At 50.2% G+C, this 18108-nt stretch overlaps 1 protein-coding gene and 1 non-coding gene across 2 annotated transcripts; both read left to right on the plus strand.

The window, feature by feature from the left end:
* Positions 1 to 212: 212 nt before the first annotated feature.
* Positions 213 to 407, plus strand: LOC147825375 (U2 spliceosomal RNA). The gene has a single exon (XR_015441210.1). It is a non-coding gene; the product is annotated as a U2 spliceosomal RNA (small nuclear RNA).
* Positions 408 to 4667: 4260 nt separating this feature from the next.
* Muc20 (mucin 20, cell surface associated) lies at positions 4668 to 17127 on the plus strand. The gene is made up of 4 exons (XM_004834675.4): positions 4668 to 5102; positions 8739 to 10649; positions 13740 to 13831; positions 16760 to 17127. The coding sequence occupies exons 1-4, from the start codon at positions 5027 to 5029 to the stop codon at positions 16826 to 16828; spliced, it is 2148 nt and encodes a 715-aa protein (XP_004834732.1). The 5' UTR covers positions 4668 to 5026; the 3' UTR covers positions 16829 to 17127.
* The last annotated feature ends 981 nt before the right edge of the window (positions 17128 to 18108 follow it).

The following is an 18108-nucleotide window of genomic DNA, read 5'->3' on the forward strand; positions in this document are numbered from 1 at the left end:
AAGGAAAGAAAGAAAGAGAGAAGGAAAGAGAGACACAGAGAGAGAGAGAGAGAGAAAAAAGAAAAAAGAGAGATAAAGAAGAGAGAGAGGGAGAGAAAGGAAGCCTTGAGAAACATGTCTGAAAGCCGTCTGCCCCCCGGGGACAAAGCCGCCTGCCGCTCCCACACCCTGGATTTCCACACAGGACAGGCAGATGGGAGAATAACCCTAACAGTCGCTCTGCAGGCTTTTGGCTAAGATCAAGTGTGGTATCTGTTCTTATCAGTTTTATATCTGATATGCCTTCTAGCCAAGGACAATCAGTGTATTACGTGGATTTTGGAGCTGGGAGATGGAATAGGAGCTGGCTCCGTCCACTCCACCTATTGACCAGGTATTGGAGCACCTCCAGGAACTGTGCACCAAAAAAAACAATATCCCTAGCAGCTTTGTTCAGAATGGGGCCACCTGGAGTCACCCAAATGCCTGTCAGGAGAAAGCGAGGGACACCTGTGGTACACTGACGCACCAGAATATGACCCACCATCAAAACCGATGGACTACAGTACCCATGGCACAGGTGCGGCTCCAAGACTCCATGCTAGGAGAAAGAAGCCAGGCATAGACGTGTGCACGCACAACTTGCTGACGTGATGCTCAGACACAGGCAGGGCCCATCCTGCTGATCATCCTGGGGAGCCTGTTAAACTGAGTGGCAGAAACATCCCCGGAGCACACATATGTAAAAACTCCGCAAGCTGGGAGCCAGAGGTGGTGGTGCATGGCTGTAATTCAGCTACTCAGGAGGCTGAGGCAGGAGGATCTCAAGTTCAAGGGCAGCTTGGGCAACTTACCCAGACTCTGTCTCAAATTCCAATTTTAAAAAGGGATAGGAAGTTAGCTCAGTGGTAGAGCACTTGTTTGGCATGTATCGGGCCTGAGGTTCGATCCCCAGTACTGAAAAGAAAGAAAAAAAAATCCTTCAAGCTGTAGGCTACCCTCCACAGGCTGGTATGTGTGCGAGTTTTACCCTAATAAAGCAGGTGAATGAACAGGTAGGCGGAGGGTTCCTGGTGTGGTGTTTCCTAGTCCACAACCGAGGAAATGTGAGCTGGTGTGGGGGGGCTGTTCTCAAGCCTTAAGAACTTAGAGGATTTCCACCAGCGACCCTGCTTGGCCCACACGGTGCCCACTCAACAGCTGGAACCTGTGGGGACCCACTCAGAACCCGCCCCCCCCCCCCGTTTGCTTAAAGATTGGATTTTGTTTTGTTTTGTTTTTTGAGACAGTCTCACTGCGAAGCCCAGGCTGGCCTCGAACTCATAGGGATCTTCCTGTCTCAGCCTCCCTAGTATGCCTGGTATTTTTTCCCTAAAATTTGTCTTTATTCAGTTAATTTGCACACACACTCCCTGCCCACTGCCAAATTGGCAGAGGAAAAGTTTTCTATCCCACCAACCTGTGAGTACTGGCAGTGGCCAGAGGAGCTAGGATGCAGCTTAGGGGCCCAGCTCCTCTCTGACCTCATATTTCAAGAACACGTCACTGACTCTCCACTTCTCTCTGCCCTGGCAGCCTGGTGCCCTGGGCTAAACTTGGCACCCTGGCCCTAAATCTCACTCCACCCATGGGATGTGCCAGCTTTCCTGAGGGCGGGGCAGCCCAACCTACAGGGCCCACACAACTCCAGCCTGCAGGGCCTCGGGTGATCGTGTGGTTACTCCTGACTCCTCTGCTTCTTTGACCTCACGGCAAGCCACTGCTCTGCTTCAAAATACACAGACGGTCAGACTCTTCCCCCATCTTCTCCAGAGGTCCCCACCTCTCACCTGACCCAGCTCCCTGATTCTACTCTGTTCTCCACGCAGCCTCCAGGGCCGCCTTCTCAGCCTCCTCTGCTCTAGACTTCAGGACACCTGGCCAGAGAGTCCTGGAGGTCATTGCGGGGCTGAGTTCCTGTGCCAGGCCCAGGGCCCAGACTGAAGACCAAAATGGAGTCACCTGTGCCAAGTTCCACCTCACCACGCTGAAACTGAGTTTCAGAGAAACTGAGAGAGAGAAGGGTAGGAGAGACAGAGACAGAGAGAGTCAGAGAAGGGGAGAGAGACCAAATTTCCCAACAGGCTAGTTTCAGTTGACATGATGATAAAGTAAGCCTAAAGCCTTACCCCCCCAAAAGTAACCTGATATGAACCAATCAGTGTTTCCCTGTTCCCCCCTCACAAGGAAAATAACCTCTAACAGTTTCCTCCTTGTTTTGGGTTTTGTTTTCCAGTGGTGCTGGGGACAGAACCCAGAACCCTGTACACTAGGCCCATGCTCTGCCACCGAACTGTGCCCCATCCCTCCCTCTCTGTTCTTTCTTTCTCCTTCTTCAGCCCCTCTCTGTCTATAAAATCACCATCCTCTGCTCAGCTCGTCTGTATTTTATAGGAATGAAGTGCGGCCCAATTATAGAAACATAAGTAAAGCCAAGCAAGTTTTTTGGGGGGAGGGGGTACTGGGTATTGAACCCAGGCCCTTCACACTAAGTGACATCCCCAGTCCTTTGTGGTTTATATTTTAATTATATTTTATTTTCTTTATTTTGAGATGAGGTCTCACCAAGTCTCTCAATTGCCCAGGCTGGGCAGGAATTTGCAATTGTTCTCCCTCAGCCTCTCGGAGTGCTGATATCATAGGTGTGCATCACGATAGTGGGCTCAATTAAGATCTTTAGACTTGATAGTAACATGTCTTTTTTTTTTTCGGTACCGGGAATTGAACTCAGGACCTTGTGTTTGCAAAGCAGACGCGGTGCCACTGAGCTAAATCCCTGGCCCAGTAAGTTGTCTTGTGACTGAGTAAAAGCTCCAAGGCCACAAAGTCTTTTATTGTCATCCACCACCACTCTGCTCCCTCACCCCCAAATCTTACTCCCTTCAAGCTCCCAGCCTCACTGGCCCTTGGTGTCCTTTGGCCTTGCCCTGGTTCAGCCTCTAGAGCCTTCTCTGGCCCTTCCTGCTGCCTGGCATGTTCTTCCCCAGATGCCCACTTGGCACCTACCTCACCGGCTTCTCTCCATGCCCTGTACCCTGCCACTCTCTTCCCATATATCCACCCACGTGCACCACATGGCATCTGTTATGGTTACTCTTTGCCATCTCTTCGCTAGAAAGTTCAGTAAGATATTCCACAGGTCTCAGATAGTACCTGGCATACAATAGGGGCTTCACAGGTGCTCGTTAAATTAGTGCAACTGTAATCCCGGGAGGCTGAGGCAGGAGGATCACCACAAGTTCGAGGCCAGCTTGGGCTACATAGTGAGTTCAAGGCCAGCCGGAACTACATAGTGAGACCTTGTCTCAAAGAAACAAACAAACAAACAAACAAACCCAAATAAACCAGTGAAACTAGCTGCCTGGGGTCATTCAGTGTGAGGTGAGTTTGGGTGAAGAAATGGTCGGAGAACTTTCTGGATAAGCTTGGTACAGGACCCACAGCCACCTGCGGGGCTTGGAAATTCCCCCAGACGCAGAAGGTGGCCCTGGCTGTTGATAGGGAACTCAGCCAGGCAGGCTGTTGATCATTGAAAAGATAAAGAGGAAAAGGAAATGGAACAGGGCTCTCTGGCCAGGGTGAGAGGCGCTGGGTTCCTCTCAGGAGATTAAGCCTGGCAGGGACCCACCTTCGGCTGGAATGAGGAAGCTCCCACCAGTCCCCTGAGGTGGGCCAGAGCAGGAGGGAGGTGGCTGAGAGGAGCCTCAAACTTGCTGAGCTCCTCCCTTGCCCTAATGGTGTCTCTGGAACAGGACCCGGGGTTGTTTCCCACACAGACCCCTTCTCCTCTTCTGGAAGAGCCCTCCTGTCCCCATTCCCTGAGACCACTGCTCCTCTGTCCCAACAGCCTGGCTTTCATGTCAACACGGGGGAAAGTTCTAGAAGACACTGTCACACACCCAACCCCAGATGCCAGGGCCAAGGACGCTCTCACTGTTGAAGCCCAAAGAGGGCAAATAACTTCTCCAAGCTCACACAGCTCCTGGCCACTATGAAGGAGAGAGCCAGAAGTAGAACCTGGACAGTGGGGCCCAGTGTTATGTTTCTTTCTGGCCCTGAGACTGTGATTCTGTGATGCCCATCCACGTTTCCTCTGCCCCAGAGACACTTTCTGGGTCCCCAGGGCACCTTGTCTGGCTCCTGGCTGTGGCTATAACAGTTCATGTCCTTTTCCCCTTGAGCGATTTTCTTAGAACATCTGAAATAGAGTTGCTACCTTCATTTCCTTTCTCCTGGACTAATCCCTAGTGTCCCCAGGCCCCTGCCTCACTCTGCCCTCCTAGGTCCTGGCACTCAGCAGATGAGTACTCACCCTTCCGGTCCCAGTACCCTGCCCTGACTGGCACAAGGTCCTGGCTTGGCCTTAGAGGCAGAAGTTGAAGGATATAGTGACCCCTATGACAAGCTGTCCCCTTGTGACCTCAGGGACGCCCTTTCTGTTGATTGCTTGAGGGTGAGCAGAGGTCAGGGCTCCCACTCGTTTCTGGAGCACCTGAGATGTGCGTAGGTTTGGTGAGCACCGATTCTGTAGGAGGCACTGCTGGGGAGCTTTGCTCTCTCCCAGAGCCTTCCGGGTGGACATCGTGTCCACATTACAGGTCAAGGGGCTGATGTTCACAGCGCTCCTTTCATTCTCCTAAGATCTTGGAGCTGATAAGAGCTGGGTCAGGAGTAAAGCCCAGGTCTGTCCATGGAGCCCAAGCCCCAGGCTCCCTGATCACTGAAGGGCAGAGGGGGTGAACGTCGCCATGGAAATGAGTCCGTATCTTCAAATCAGACTGCAGCGAGAGAGGTCACTACACAAGGGCACAGGCAGGTGAGCTGGCAACAGCCCTGCCTGTGAGCCCTGGGCCTACACACTTACGATTGCCTGGCTGCATGCTGGAAACCACCCAGACACACACAGGCAGGTGCTGCCCCTCCTCCCGGGTGGAGGAAGCAGGAAAAGGTGGCAGCCAGAGGTGGCGGGCAAGGCTGCTGGGCTGTGGTGGCTGGGGCCCCAGCCAGGATGGGCTCGGTCTGTGCTCTGGCTCTGCCCCTTCTAATCCTCTGCTGGGAGGCTGGGGACTCCTGGAACTTTAAAGGTAAGGAGGTGGGGGGTCTGGGGCCGTGCCCTGGCAGGGTTCTCGGTGTGAGTTTAGCATAGGCAGCCATTGGTTCACTATAGTTAACCACGGGCTATGTGGGAAGTGTGATTCCTGTTGATAATGAGTGTGCAGGTGGCAGTGTGGCAATGACAGGTGTCATTGTCAGGGTCTCTGCGTTTGTCTTTGTTCCCGTGGCAGTGAAGTAGGGTGGCTGGGAGGACCAGCTGGTGGTCTCTCTGCTTGAAGCTGAATAATGACTCCTCCAAGTTTCTTACCTGGCAGCTGTTCCTTCTAAATATGGCTTTGGTGTGAACTTGGTCACAGGCTGCAGGGATAAGAGGGGATCTGAGAGAAGTAGGACTTTAATGAAGAAGGGGACCTACAGATCTGTCACTAACAGGAACTATGCCAGGCTCATCACAGACCTTTAAAATAGACTATTTTTAAGGAGCATATTTAGGTTCAGAACAAGATTGAGCAGAGTACAAAGAGTTCCCATGTAGCCCTGATCATCACCGAATATGGCTTCTCCCCTGTCCACAGCCCCAAAAGATGGGTACGCTGGTTACAACGGATAACCCTATAAGGGGTCATCAAAATATATGGAGAATATTTAAATTAACATACATACATATATATATGTGTGTGTGTGTGTGTGTGTGTATATATATATAAAAACAGTAAAAGACACATTGCCATGAATCCCCCACAAAATTGTCCTCTTCACTTTGAACAGATTGATCCCATTGTTCTTGCCACTTCCTGCAGCAGTTCTGGAAGTACTTTTTCCTGAGTGTCTTTAGTTGCACTGTCATGGCTGCCTTGATCCCCTGAATTGATGCAAAATATTTCCCTGTCCTGGTCATTTTGACTTTGGGGAAGAGGAAGAAGTTGCAGGATGCCAGATCTCATGAATAAGGTAGATGAGGACGCACAGGAGTGCTTTTACGAGCCCGCCTTTCTGCTGGATGGCACTAGGCACCGACGTTCACCATTGTTTTTATTATACCTCATAAAGACACTCAGGAAAGAGGACTTCCAGAACTGCTTCAGAAAGTGGCAAGAATGATGGAGTAGGTATGTTTGATACAAGGGGGAGGATTTTGAGGGGGATTCATGGCAATGCGTCTTTCACTGTAATAAAAAATTTTTAAGAATCACTGTAGTTTTCAATCACTCTTCCTATAATATATTAGTGATATATTCCTATATCACTATCAAACTCATAACCCTATGTGATGGGCTCTATTTTTGTCACTTCCTTTAGAGGTGTGGAGACTGAGGCTGATGGGGATGAAGTAATTTATCCAGAGTCACTTTGCACCTAAATCACTGACCCACACTGCCTCCTGCATGTGCTCAGCCTGCCAGGCTTGTGCTGCCTTCTCCATCCCAACCCCTTGCAATAGGTGCCCCGAGCTCCATTTCCAGGCTGGGAGCCAGGAGACTTGGCCAGGGCTCCAGGGTGGGCACACAGCAGAGCAAGCATCAGGGAAGGTACTCAAACCAGGCTCCATGTCCATGCTGTCCTCCCCTGGCTTGATGGGTTGACCCAGTTTGCTGTGGTGTCATGGGGCAATGACTGAGGCAGGGGTGGGCTTCACTCTATCCCAAAGACCTGGCCAGCAGGAGATGGGAGGCATGACAGCTCAGGGCGTGAAGAGCCTATGGGTTTAGGGGCAGTGGGGCATTTTTGCAATGGGAATGACTCCAGGATAAAGTGGGGCTCCAGGATAAAGGAAGAGAATGCATCAAGGAGGCAGGGGTCAGATGCCAAGCAGCATTTGGAGGTCTGGCTGTGTGGGGTGAGGCAGGAAAGTGCTGCAAGCAGGAAGCTCAGAGAAACGCTAGGACTTTGCAGGGTGACAGGAACTTGAGCGAGAAGGCAGACCAGCAGCTCCTGGACATGTGTGGTTTGTTGGGCAGCTGAGACAATGACAGTGCATGCCCGTGGCCCACCTAATGTGCATGCAGGGTGCAGGCTGAAATTCTCAAGGATCAATGTGGGCCTGATGCTTGCAAGTGACTCCTTGAGGGACACCTTGAGGGAGGGGCTTCCTGATCCCTTTCGGGCATTGGAAGATCAGAACTTCCCCCAGGCTCCCCGAATCCTGCTGTCCTTACCTAGCAGGGTAGTGTTGCCAGTCTTTCCCCAGGGCCTGGAGAGTCCTGGTGACAGGACACAGAGTGGGCTTTGGACCAGAGATTGCCCAGGTCAGTAGGGGGCAGGCATGTCCTGAGCCTTGGTCCATCTCTCTGTGAGGCCTGCAGGAGGACAAACCCAGGACCCGGGGCCCTGTCCTGGCCTCCTAGGGAGAGGTCCTGGGTCTCCCTTGGGTCCTTGATCTATGTTTGTGCCAGTGGATCTCAGCAAATACCATCTCAGCCAACAGAATGCCGCTTCATACCTTGATCCCTCTCCTCTAAGAGCTGGGCTATCTGCATAGAACAAACATGAGGCTTCCAGATATTTCTGTATTTCCGGGAATGCATTTTTTAGTGTATGTCTTAAATATTGCATGAGAAATACTCAGACTAAAAATTATCCACTGTCTTATATCTAAAACAATTGTTCTTCATCAATCAGAAATTTGAATTCAAAGTAGCTACTTGTGGTGGTGCTCACACTGAGGAGGCTGAAGCAGGAAGACTGCCACAAGTTTGAGGCCAGCCTGGGCTACAGTGAGTTCAAGGTCAGCCTGAACTACAGACCTTGTCTCAAAAAAACAAAAAAACAAAACAACACAAAAAACAAAGTTAACTAGATGTCTTGTATTCGTATTTGCCAAATCTGGCAGCCCACCCCAGGAGGCCCTGTCTCTGGCTGACTCCAGAGACAGCCATGTCCCTGTGGGCAGGAAGCCACCTTGAGGGGGCCATGAAGGGCACCTGGGGCCAGGCCGCCACCACAAAGCCTGCTGGGCTGCCATTCTGCAGTGTTTGCCTCTGCTTGCTGGGCTTGCCATCTCTGGTTCTGGGTTCCATTCTGTACTCCCAGGCCTATATGCAGGATGGCCCTGGGTAGGAGTGGGACACCCTCTTTTCCCTCCTTATGGCCCCAAGGACTTTGCCCATTGCCTCCACTTTTGCCCAGCGCAGCCCGAATTCACGATGGAGCTTTCTCTTCCCGTCTTCCCAGGTTCCCGTAAAGATAAAACCACAGGGCTTTCTTGTGTTTTAAGAAAATGCTTCCATGGAGAAACATTTGTTGGATGAGAAAGTGTCTGTGGGAAGCAGACAAGGAAACTTTCAGGAACTTGAGTCTGGTCCCTGCTCTGCAGTTCTTGGCTCACATAAACTTCCGCCTTCCTTGTCCCTCGAGGGTAGGGGCTGGCCATACTTGTTGCCCCTGGTGGCTGCAGACCAATAATCACCTGGGGTCCAGGGCTTGCTGGCTCAAGTGTGTTGTCAGGGCTTCAAGGAGGCTGTCAGGGTAACCCCAGCCCCGTGCTGCCCCATGGGCCTGGGTTCCCCATTCTGCCTCTTCCTCCTCCTTCCTCATTTATGTGGACAGACAATAGGAAATAATACCTGCCTCCCAGCCCCAAGCAGTGCCACAGCCTAAGCTCAGGAACTGTGTAAGTTCTGTCTGCTGACACTCACAGCTCGCCACATTGGTCTCACCCAACACAGACCCCAGCCCCAGCGGACCATGCCCACTGGTGACGACAAACACCACTAAGGTGCTTACCGAGATGCCAGGGATCAGCACAAGCTTGGAGGAAGCCTTCCTGACCACTGACCTTGCTAAGACCACAGCACCAGGCCGCCTTTCTGTGGAGACTCCAACCCTGGGCACTGAGACCCTTTCCAAGACCTTAACCTCAGCTGCCGCTGCTTCCAAAGAAGAGACCAAGGACACTCGGACCATTTCCCTTGCTCAGACACCTGGGAAGTCCAGACCACCTTTTCCTGTCACAAAGTTCAGGGACACACAGACCCCTTTCCCTGACACAGAAACCAGGGACCCCCAGACCACCTCCCCTGTCACAGATACCAGAGACACCCCAACCATTCCTTCTGCATCAGAGAGCAGGTATACCCAGACCATTTCCCCGGCATCAGATTCCAGCACACTCACAAAAATAATCCCTTCTGACCCCATGGCTGCAATCACCTTCCCTGTAGAGACTTTGGCCACAGGCAGCAGCTCCATGAGGACTAGAGAGACCACAGTTGAGGCTCATCCAGGCAGGAACCCCAGGAAAGTCATCTCTGACACCCTTTATACCGATGACAGCTCTGAGGAGGCAAGATGGATCACAACCAACATCTTGACACTGGTGCACACCACTGGGGAAGCTGAGAGCCTGTCCTCCTACAGCAGATTTTCCTCAGACAACTCTGTGGCCATCATCACCACCTCCCAAGCCCTGGGTCCTGACATTGCCACCCCCAGCAAGGCCTTGGCCCCTTCCAGCACTACCCACAATAAGTTCCTCAGGAAGACAGAAACAGCTGCCGTCATCTCTGGGACTTCAGACACAGATCACAGCTCCACGGGAGTGAAGGTCTTGTCCACCTCTGAGACATCAGTTTTGTCTGCCTCCACTGAGGCAAAGTCACCCAGGCCCAGCCCCACATCCCCTGCTGAGACCCTGTCCACAGCCAGTGCCTCAGAGTTAGCCACCCCCAACACCACCCTTGAGGCCTCACTGCCCAATAGCACCACAGAAACAGAAGTAACACCAGGCTCGACCCCTACCCCTGGGGAAACTCAGGTGACAGTTAGCATGGCCCCCTTGGGAGAAACCTCAGCCCTCTCTCAACAGAGCTACACCACGGTGTCAGGAGCAGTTACAGTCTCCGCCAAGGCTGCGTCAACAGTGGACGAAATGACTTCCTCTGCTGGATCTCCAGCTTCAGTCTCCAGCTTTTCAGAAGGGCCCACCGTCACGAACTCCACCCTTTCAGAGACTTTTACCACAGAAGACACAACCAGCAGAGCTGTCTCCACCAGCAGGGGCCTTTTTCTTTCTGTCCATCTGACTACAGCCAGCAGCAGCCAAGAGACAAACATCTCAGCCATGACCATGACCTCACCAAAAACCCCTTCAGAGACTTTTACCCCAGACAGGGCCTTCCCCACCAGCAGCTCTCTTTCTCCTGTCCATCTGACTACAGCCAGCAGCGGCCAAGAGACAAGAGTCACCTCAGCCATGACCATGACCTCACCAAAGGCCGCTTCAGAGACTTTTATTACAGAGGGCACAACCAGCAGGGCCTTCTCCACCACGAGCAGCCCTCTTTCTTCTGTCCTTCCAACTACAGCCAGTCTCAGTCAAGAGACAACCGTCATCTCACCCTTGACCATGACCTCACCAAAGGCCCCTTCAGAGACTTTTACCACAGAGGGCGCAACCAGCAGGGATTTCCTCACCAGCAGGATCTCTCTTTCTTCTGTCCTTCCAACTACAACCAGCAGCAGCCAAGACACAAGAGTCACCTCACCCATGACTGTGACCTCACCGAAGACCCAGAGGAAGCCCCCAACAGCCATATCCTCCACTGTTTGGACAAGGCTGACTCCAGAAGTTACTGCAGGTAAGTGACTCCTCTAATATGTGATCTTTGGGATTTAGGGGTTCAGAGTCTTTGGCGCATCTGCAAGCATAAGGATTTGGGTAGGGAAAGGATCTGAGGAGCTGTGCTGAGCCCTCTCAGCCATATTGTCTCTTCATGGTCACCTAGTGGTTCTTGCCGAAATCAGCAATATGCAGAGTTAGATGTAGTAAGTATATAAAGGGAGTGGGGCTGGAAGTGTGGGAGAGTAGTTTGAGATACTGGCTGGCACTGCCCTTAACAAGCTGTGATCTTGGACCAGTCCTTCTCCCTCTCTGTGCCTCAGTTTCTCCACCTGTGGTGAAGGAGATTGCACTGGATGAGTAATGAAGCCCTTTCCAACTCTGCCTTTCTGTGAAGTTAACTGCTGGGTAACAGCAAGGTCCCAAATGTAATCCCAGCTGCTCTGGAGGCTGAGGCTGGAGAATCATGAGTTCAAGCCCAGCCTGGGCAACATACCGAAACCCCACTCCAAACACACACACACACACACACACACACCCCCACCACCACCACCACCACCACCACCACCACCACCACTGTGACCTCCACGCTTTGGAAGCCTCTGCTCCAGCTCTAGCCACAGGCTCACTGAATGGACTTGCTGGAATCTGTGCCACTGTAGTGACTTAAAATATTGAAGTTGGGCTGGGGATTTAGCTCAGTGGCACCACGCCTGCCTCACAACTACAAGGTCCTGAGTTTGATCCCTGGTACTGCAAAAAACAAACCAAAAAAAACCCAAAAACTGAAGTAACTAGGGTGAAGTTGAGGATGTTCCAGAAATCACAGAAAGAAATACACAGAGACACAGAATTGGGTAAAATAATAAAAGTTTACTTGCAAGCAGGCAGGACTGCCGGAAACTGCTCTGGTCAGTGTCCACCCCGATATTTGTTCTGTTTCCCCTTTTATACCCTTTCTGGTCATTATCTCATCCCTAGTGGTCTTTGTTAATTAAAAAATTCCAATTCACGTTTAATGGTTAAACACAAGTGGTTTCTGTTAATAGTTACAGCCATAAACACATGACAGTTAAAACACGTATCACAAATTTGCCCAAGCATTGCAACTTTGTTTTTCAGAGTTAAAATGTTATCTATAGTAAAGCTATACATCAAACAGTCATATAACCTTCACTTTAAACAACAAGAGCAACGGGGAAAAGCAAGTCTTAAAGGGATACAGTACCTATTTTGCTTTTACAATTACTTTAATATTTAATCTACTAAGCTGTCTAAAACTTTTCCATATTAGGGAGGCTATAGCGGCAGCTCCAAGACAGCAGCTAAGCCTCAGGGCAGAAGCTTGTGTCACAAGCGGCTTCTCAGCCTGGCTTCCATCAGCCTATAGCCTCCGCCTCCAGCATCCCTCTGTCCATATGCCTCAGCCCTGAGCATCTTCAACTTGCCCATGACCACCTTATCTGGTGTCTTTTGTATTCTAGGCAGAGGTGATGTAAAAATATTTCACAAGGAGGAAGTGTTGGTACCAGCTGAATGCTCTCTCTGAGCTTTGCACGCCTCTTCTAACCTGTCCCCCAAAACAACTGTGGGAGGAGGAAACAGATCTAAGGGTGGTAGCGGGATTGTCCTAGAAAGATGGCAATGGGATTCAAGCTAAAGCCTGTTTGATTCCAAAGCACATAGGCTCCTCATTGTACTTTTTTTTTTTGGTACCAGGGATCGAACTCGGGTCCTTGCACTTGCACAACAGGCGGCAAATGTACTTTTCTTTTTAAAAATCTCAATGTATTAGTTTTCATTTTAAAATACTTTTCTTCATTATTTGTTAACTACATAATACATTCACATGATATCAAATTCAAAAGGTATATATATATATATATATATATATATATCCCTAAATGATCTTCATCTGTATCTATATATCTTTCATCCTTTATTTTTGCAAACTCCAATCTATGTAATACAGCTATTTTTTTTCCTCAAGGTTAGATTTTTTTTCTAGGTTTTTATTCATTTCGTATTGAGTTAATGCTCGTCACTTTGCATTTTAGCTTTTTGATTTTGACTTCTTTTTTTTTTACTGTGGTAAGAACCCTTAACATGAGATCTGTCCTACTAGATTTTTAAGTGTACAGAACAGTATTGTTATCTATATCCACTATGAGAAGCAGATTTCTAGAACTTCTTCATCTTGCATAACTAAAATTTTATTCTATTGATTATCAACTCCCCATTTTCTCCTCCCTCCAGAAAGCCATTTATTTATTTATTTGTTTGTTTGTTTATTTATTTGAGACAAGGTCTCACTACGTAGTTCAGGCTGGCCTCACACTCATGGTGATTCTCTTGCTTCAGTCTCCCAAGTGCTGGGATTGCAAGCATTCACCACTACATCTAGTCCATTCTTTTCTATGGTCACTCAGTATTTCCTTTGTCTCCTCACCATTTATTTAGCCAGTCTTCTGTGGGTGGCACTTTAGCTTGTTCCTGCAACAAACAGCACTGCAATAAACAATCCATTTCTCCCATGTGCACCAGGATAAACTTCTAGAAGAGCAATTACTGGGTCAAATCTAATTGCATTATCATTGGAAGAAATAGCTTTGAGGTGGCAGCTAAAGGAAAAGAGATGAGGGCACCATGAGAGACAGAAGTTTCTGGTACAGCTGCTAAGGCAGGAAGGCTGAAGTAGAGGTCCTCTTCCACCCCCAGCAACTTAAACCCAGCAGGACTGGCTGTGGGCGCCCCCAGACCAGCCTCTGTCACCATCTCCTGCCAGGACCTTTCCCCAACAGCCCATCTGGGACCTTTGGGCCTTGAGAACATTCTAGATCCACTGGTCCTCCCTCAGGCTTCCTTTTTTGGTTTCTCCACATGTGCCCCAAGCCATGGTGGCTTTCACTGCCGTGGGCGTGATCACCCCTGAGAAAGAATCCTGCCTTCTCTCTGTGGCAAGCCAGTGTGAGCTCCTGGGTGAGCACAGACACTGGCGCACAAGCCAGTGCACACCTAGGTGTGAGGGGCAGAGGCTGGCAGCCGAACCACCACCTGATTCACGACCTGCCTTGACTGTATTCCCTTCTTGTTCTTAACCTATATGCAGGTGGAGATGGAGGCTTCCTCCTCATGAGGCTGAGAGTGGCCTCCACAGAAGACCTCACAGAGCCTACAAAGGCAGAGAGGCTGGTTCAGCAGGTGAGGGGGCACTGTGGGGGCCCAGGGTGTGAAGGGAGAGGTTCTTGGGACTGCAGGATGCAGAAGAGCAGTTACAGCATGGAAGGATCCCTGCCTGGCTTTGCTTCTGCCTGGCTTCCCTTCCTTCATTCCTCTTCTCTGCAGTGGAAACAAACTCCTCTCCCCAGCCCCAGTTTCTTCAGGTCCTAGGAAGTACAGGCCTTCTCGTCCCTGAGGGGAAGTTCAGTGATACTGATGGGCAGGTAAACAGGACTCTTGTTTGCAAGTGGCAGAAACCCAACTTGTAGTAGTTCACATGGAAAAGGCAGGTCTGCAAAACTGATAGGTGACTCTTCTGGCTTCAGCTAGAGCTGATTCCAGTAGCTCAAACATGATCATGAGGATTTTCTCTGTCTACTCTCTCCCATTATTTTTCAGACAGAGATGTCCTCTGTACATTCACAAGACACCTCCGTATTAGTCACTTTCCCATCACTGGGACAAAATGCCCAGTAGTTGCAACTGAGAGGTTTATTTGATTTGTGGTTTCAGAGGGCTCAGATCATGGCGGGCTGACTCTAAGGTACATACATCATGGTGGAAGAGCATGGTGGAGGAAAGCTGCTCACTGCCTGGCAGCCAGGCAGCAGAGAGGGAAGGGAGGAGTCAGGGACAAGAATTCACCCTTCCAGGTCATGTCCTCAGTGACCACCCCCTCCATCAACCCCACCTCCTCACAGCACATGAGCTCATCACTAGGAGTATAGCACCCGGTGATCCAGTCGCCTTCCACAAGCCCCACCTCTGAACACATGAGGCTTTGGGGGGACATTTAAATCTGAGACCCTGTGTCAAAGCAAAAAATGAAAAAAGGCTACTGAGTAGCTCAGTGAAAAGGCCAAAAAAAAAAAGTTGTCAAAGCCGTAACAGTTTCAACACTGCCGAAAAGTCCAAGGCCAAAGTCTCCTCTGAGATTCAAGGCAAACTCATACCTGTGAGTCACTTCAAACATAAATGTTAAATACTTCCAAAATACAACAGCACAGAACAAACATTCCCATTCCAAAGGAGAGGAACAGGGGGATAAAAATGAAGTGGACCAAATCAAAAACAAAACCCAGCTGGGCAGACATTACGTCCCGAGGCTCCGTGTCTGTCATCTGAGGCACATGGTGGTGAGATGTGAGTTCCAACTTGGGCAGCCTCACGGCTATGGGTTTGCCTGTTGCAGCCCACATAGCCTCTTTCTTGGACTGACTACACTCACAGCCTGCTGCTTTCTCCAGTACACTGTCCATGTTCCTGGCAGCATCTGGGGAAGATCTTCAGGGTCATTAATGGTAATGTGTCTTTCATTGTAATATTTTTAAAAAGTATTTAAACATTCACCATATTTTTTTGTCACACTCTATAGATTTGGCCCAGATGAAATAGAGATACGAGGTTAAAAAAAAAAAAAAATCAACATATGCTCTAGATGCGGACCAAGATTGGGATGTATTTGTATAGCAAGTTGGGAAAATTCTCTTAAACTCAGATTATTGGACAGTTTCCAGTGGTGACATTTTGGGATCAGAGCTTTGGGCAATGGTGTGAAACATTGGAAGGTTAGACTGGGTCAGGCCAGTGCAGATGTCACAAAGGAAGAGGTGCAGTGTGAAGCAGTGGGAGATGTCTGAGCTCTGCCCACAGTGTCACCAGTGAGAACCGACCCCAGGCAAGTCTATTGTGATTGTCCCTTTGACAGTGGCCTATGGCGCCCCACAGCCGTCCACGGTGCAGGCTTACACCATGAGGATATGGTGACCCTTGGCAGATGGAGGCAGAGTATACTCATTGTGAGTAGGATCCTTCATTGCAGGCAAAAAAGGAAAAAAAACCACCCACTGTCTGTCATAAGTAAAGGGGGGATTTGTTGATAGGATCATAGGTGTACAGAATCAACGGAACTCCAGAGGAGCAGGCTTGAAAAACAAGTAGGAAGCACACTCCTGGGACACTGGCACTCCTGCTGGCCACAGACACTATTGGATGCAGCCACAGTCAGTGGACATCACACTGCCTCACCCACTATGCAGTCACCTGCTTCAGAGTCAGAGCCCTTGAGGGCCAGGGATTTAGCTCAGTGGTTCCGCCACCTGCCTCAAAGCGCAAGGTCCTGAGTTTGATCCCTGGTACTGGAAAAAAAAAAAAAAATATCAGAGCCCTCGATGGGAACATCCAATCAGCTGAGCTTAACTCTGTGCCCACAAACCCCTTCCAGGGCTCCTCAAGTTCCCTTCATGGCAGGGAGGCCCATCAAGACTCCCCCAGTGAGGGCCTTCCCTAATCAAGGCTTTTGGGGGTTTGCTGTGAGACACCCACATGTGTGACAACTGCCCTCTACTCAAGAAAATCAAAGTAGTAACCAGTGTGAATGGAGACAAAGAGGGAAGCCTGGGTCAAATGTCAGATCTGAGCCTACAAATTGGAAATTATTTCAGATCCCAGGAGCCAGGGAGACCTGGAGCAGTTCAGGCAGCTGAGGTGCAGGCAGCAGGCCATGCAGGGCTTGAGCGTGTGTGAGGGGAGAGCCAGTTGCTCAGGACTCAACTCAGGGACAGATACATGGTATCAGTCAGTGCCATGATCCAGGTCCAAACCAAGGAATGGAGAACATGAAGGGAAGAGGGAACAATGGGTCCTACTTGCATTACGCTTTAGGTCATGGGGCCATGTAGACCTGGGTGCGAATTCCAGTCCCTACCTGTGTAACCTTGGGTAAGTTCTTCCCTTGTAAAATGAGGATAATAAAACCTGCTTTACAAGGTTGGTGTGAGGTTTAAATGACATAATGACACTGGAGGAGTGTTGTGGATGCTCCCTCCTGCTGTCCTCTCCTGCCCTTGGCCTGTGGTAAGCTCGTGGACCAGATGGGCTGGACTAGCACCTGTCTCCTTCCGTCTCTAGCTCCAGTGTGAACTGCAAGCCAGCTTGCCTGTTGCCCAACTCTCCTTACTGCATGTCCAGAGAAGCTGAAGAATATCAGCTGCAGCCAGGCGAGTCCCCTGTGCCAGAGGAACAACCCAAAAGGAACTATACCCTGAGCCCGCCGACAGACTAGAGCTGCGTGACTGTGCTGATGTGGACCCAGAAAGTTCCCACGAAGGTCAGCTGGTTCAACCCCTTACCCGGAAGTGATTGCAGGATCCTGGCTCACTTCTGTGTGGAGAAGGGGCTTCCCCTGTGCCCAGCAGTGTCCTTCACTCCCTGGGCCCATGCGTTATAGTCAATAAAGACAGACCTGATCCCTCATCCCTGCACTTCTATGTGTTCTGCATACTGTGAGCATTTAGGTCACATAGCTGTCTTAGTCACTTTTCTCATCGCTGGGACCCAAAACCTGAAGGAGGAGAGGTTATCCTGGCACATGGTTTCAGTGCATGGTCAGGCAGCTCCAAGGCAGGAAGGCCTGGTGGAAGAGGCTGGCAGAGGAAACTGTTCACATCACAGCAGCCAGGGAGCAGAGTGTGAAGAGAGGAGCCCAAGAGGGAGATAAACCCTTTCTCATCACACCCTCTGGGCCCTCTCTTCCTACAAGGCCCCATCTCCTAACGGCTAGTCAACTATGGTGCCCCCAAGATCCAGTCACCCCGAAGCCCTGTCTCTCAGCACGTGAGTGTTTGGGGTGTCATTCTGGATCTAAATCACAATACAAGTAGGATCTCTCTGGCCTTCATGGTCGCCGCTTCTTGGCTTGCACCTGGATCATGGCACTTACTGAGGCCAGCCCTACAGTCTGTTGAACCTTGAGTTCTGTGTTAGTCCTCTTATTGGAGATAATTAATTCATTAAGAGAAAAGATTTATTTTGGCTCACAGTTTTGGCATTTCCAGTCTGAGGTCAGGTAGATCTTTTGCTTTGGGGCTCAGGTGGGCTTGCTGAATGGCAGCAGTGGGATGATGGATGCGTGATGGAGGTGACTGCTCAGCTCATGGCCAGAAAGCAAGAGAAAGGGAGAAGAAGGGGCTGCGGCCCCCAGGGGCCTAAGGAGCCACCTCCTAAAGCCACCACTGTCTTCCCAAAGAACTACGCTGGGCACCTGCCTTCATGACACAGCCCTTGGGGGACACCCATCCAAAACAGCATGCTCCCTCGGGGCAGAAATCATCTTTGTTCATCTCAAATCCCCTGAACCCAGCAGGTTCCCTGGCCTGAGACAGGATCACAGGAAATGTTTGTTGAATTGACTTAAATTTCAAGTTCCACACACAAAAGCAGATTTAAAAGAGAAATCTTCAGGGTGAGGGATTTAGCTC

The sequence above is a fragment of the Heterocephalus glaber genome, unplaced genomic scaffold (genome assembly GCF_053883595.1).
Source record: "Heterocephalus glaber isolate CG9 unplaced genomic scaffold, H.glaber_assembly_v1.0 deba00001504, whole genome shotgun sequence".
Lineage (NCBI taxonomy): Eukaryota > Metazoa > Chordata > Mammalia > Rodentia > Bathyergidae > Heterocephalus > Heterocephalus glaber.

Coding starts and splice junctions, on each gene's coding strand:
- Muc20 (XM_004834675.4), top strand. CDS start 5,027: ATGGGCTCGGTCTGTGCTCTGGCTCTGCCCCTTCTAATCCTCTGCTGG. Junction 5,103..8,738: donor GGACTCCTGGAACTTTAAAG/GTAAGGAGGTGG, acceptor CACCCAACACAG/ACCCCAGCCCCAGCGGACCA. Junction 13,832..16,759: donor CAGAGAGGCTGGTTCAGCAG/GTGAGGGGGCAC, acceptor TTCCGTCTCTAG/CTCCAGTGTGAACTGCAAGC.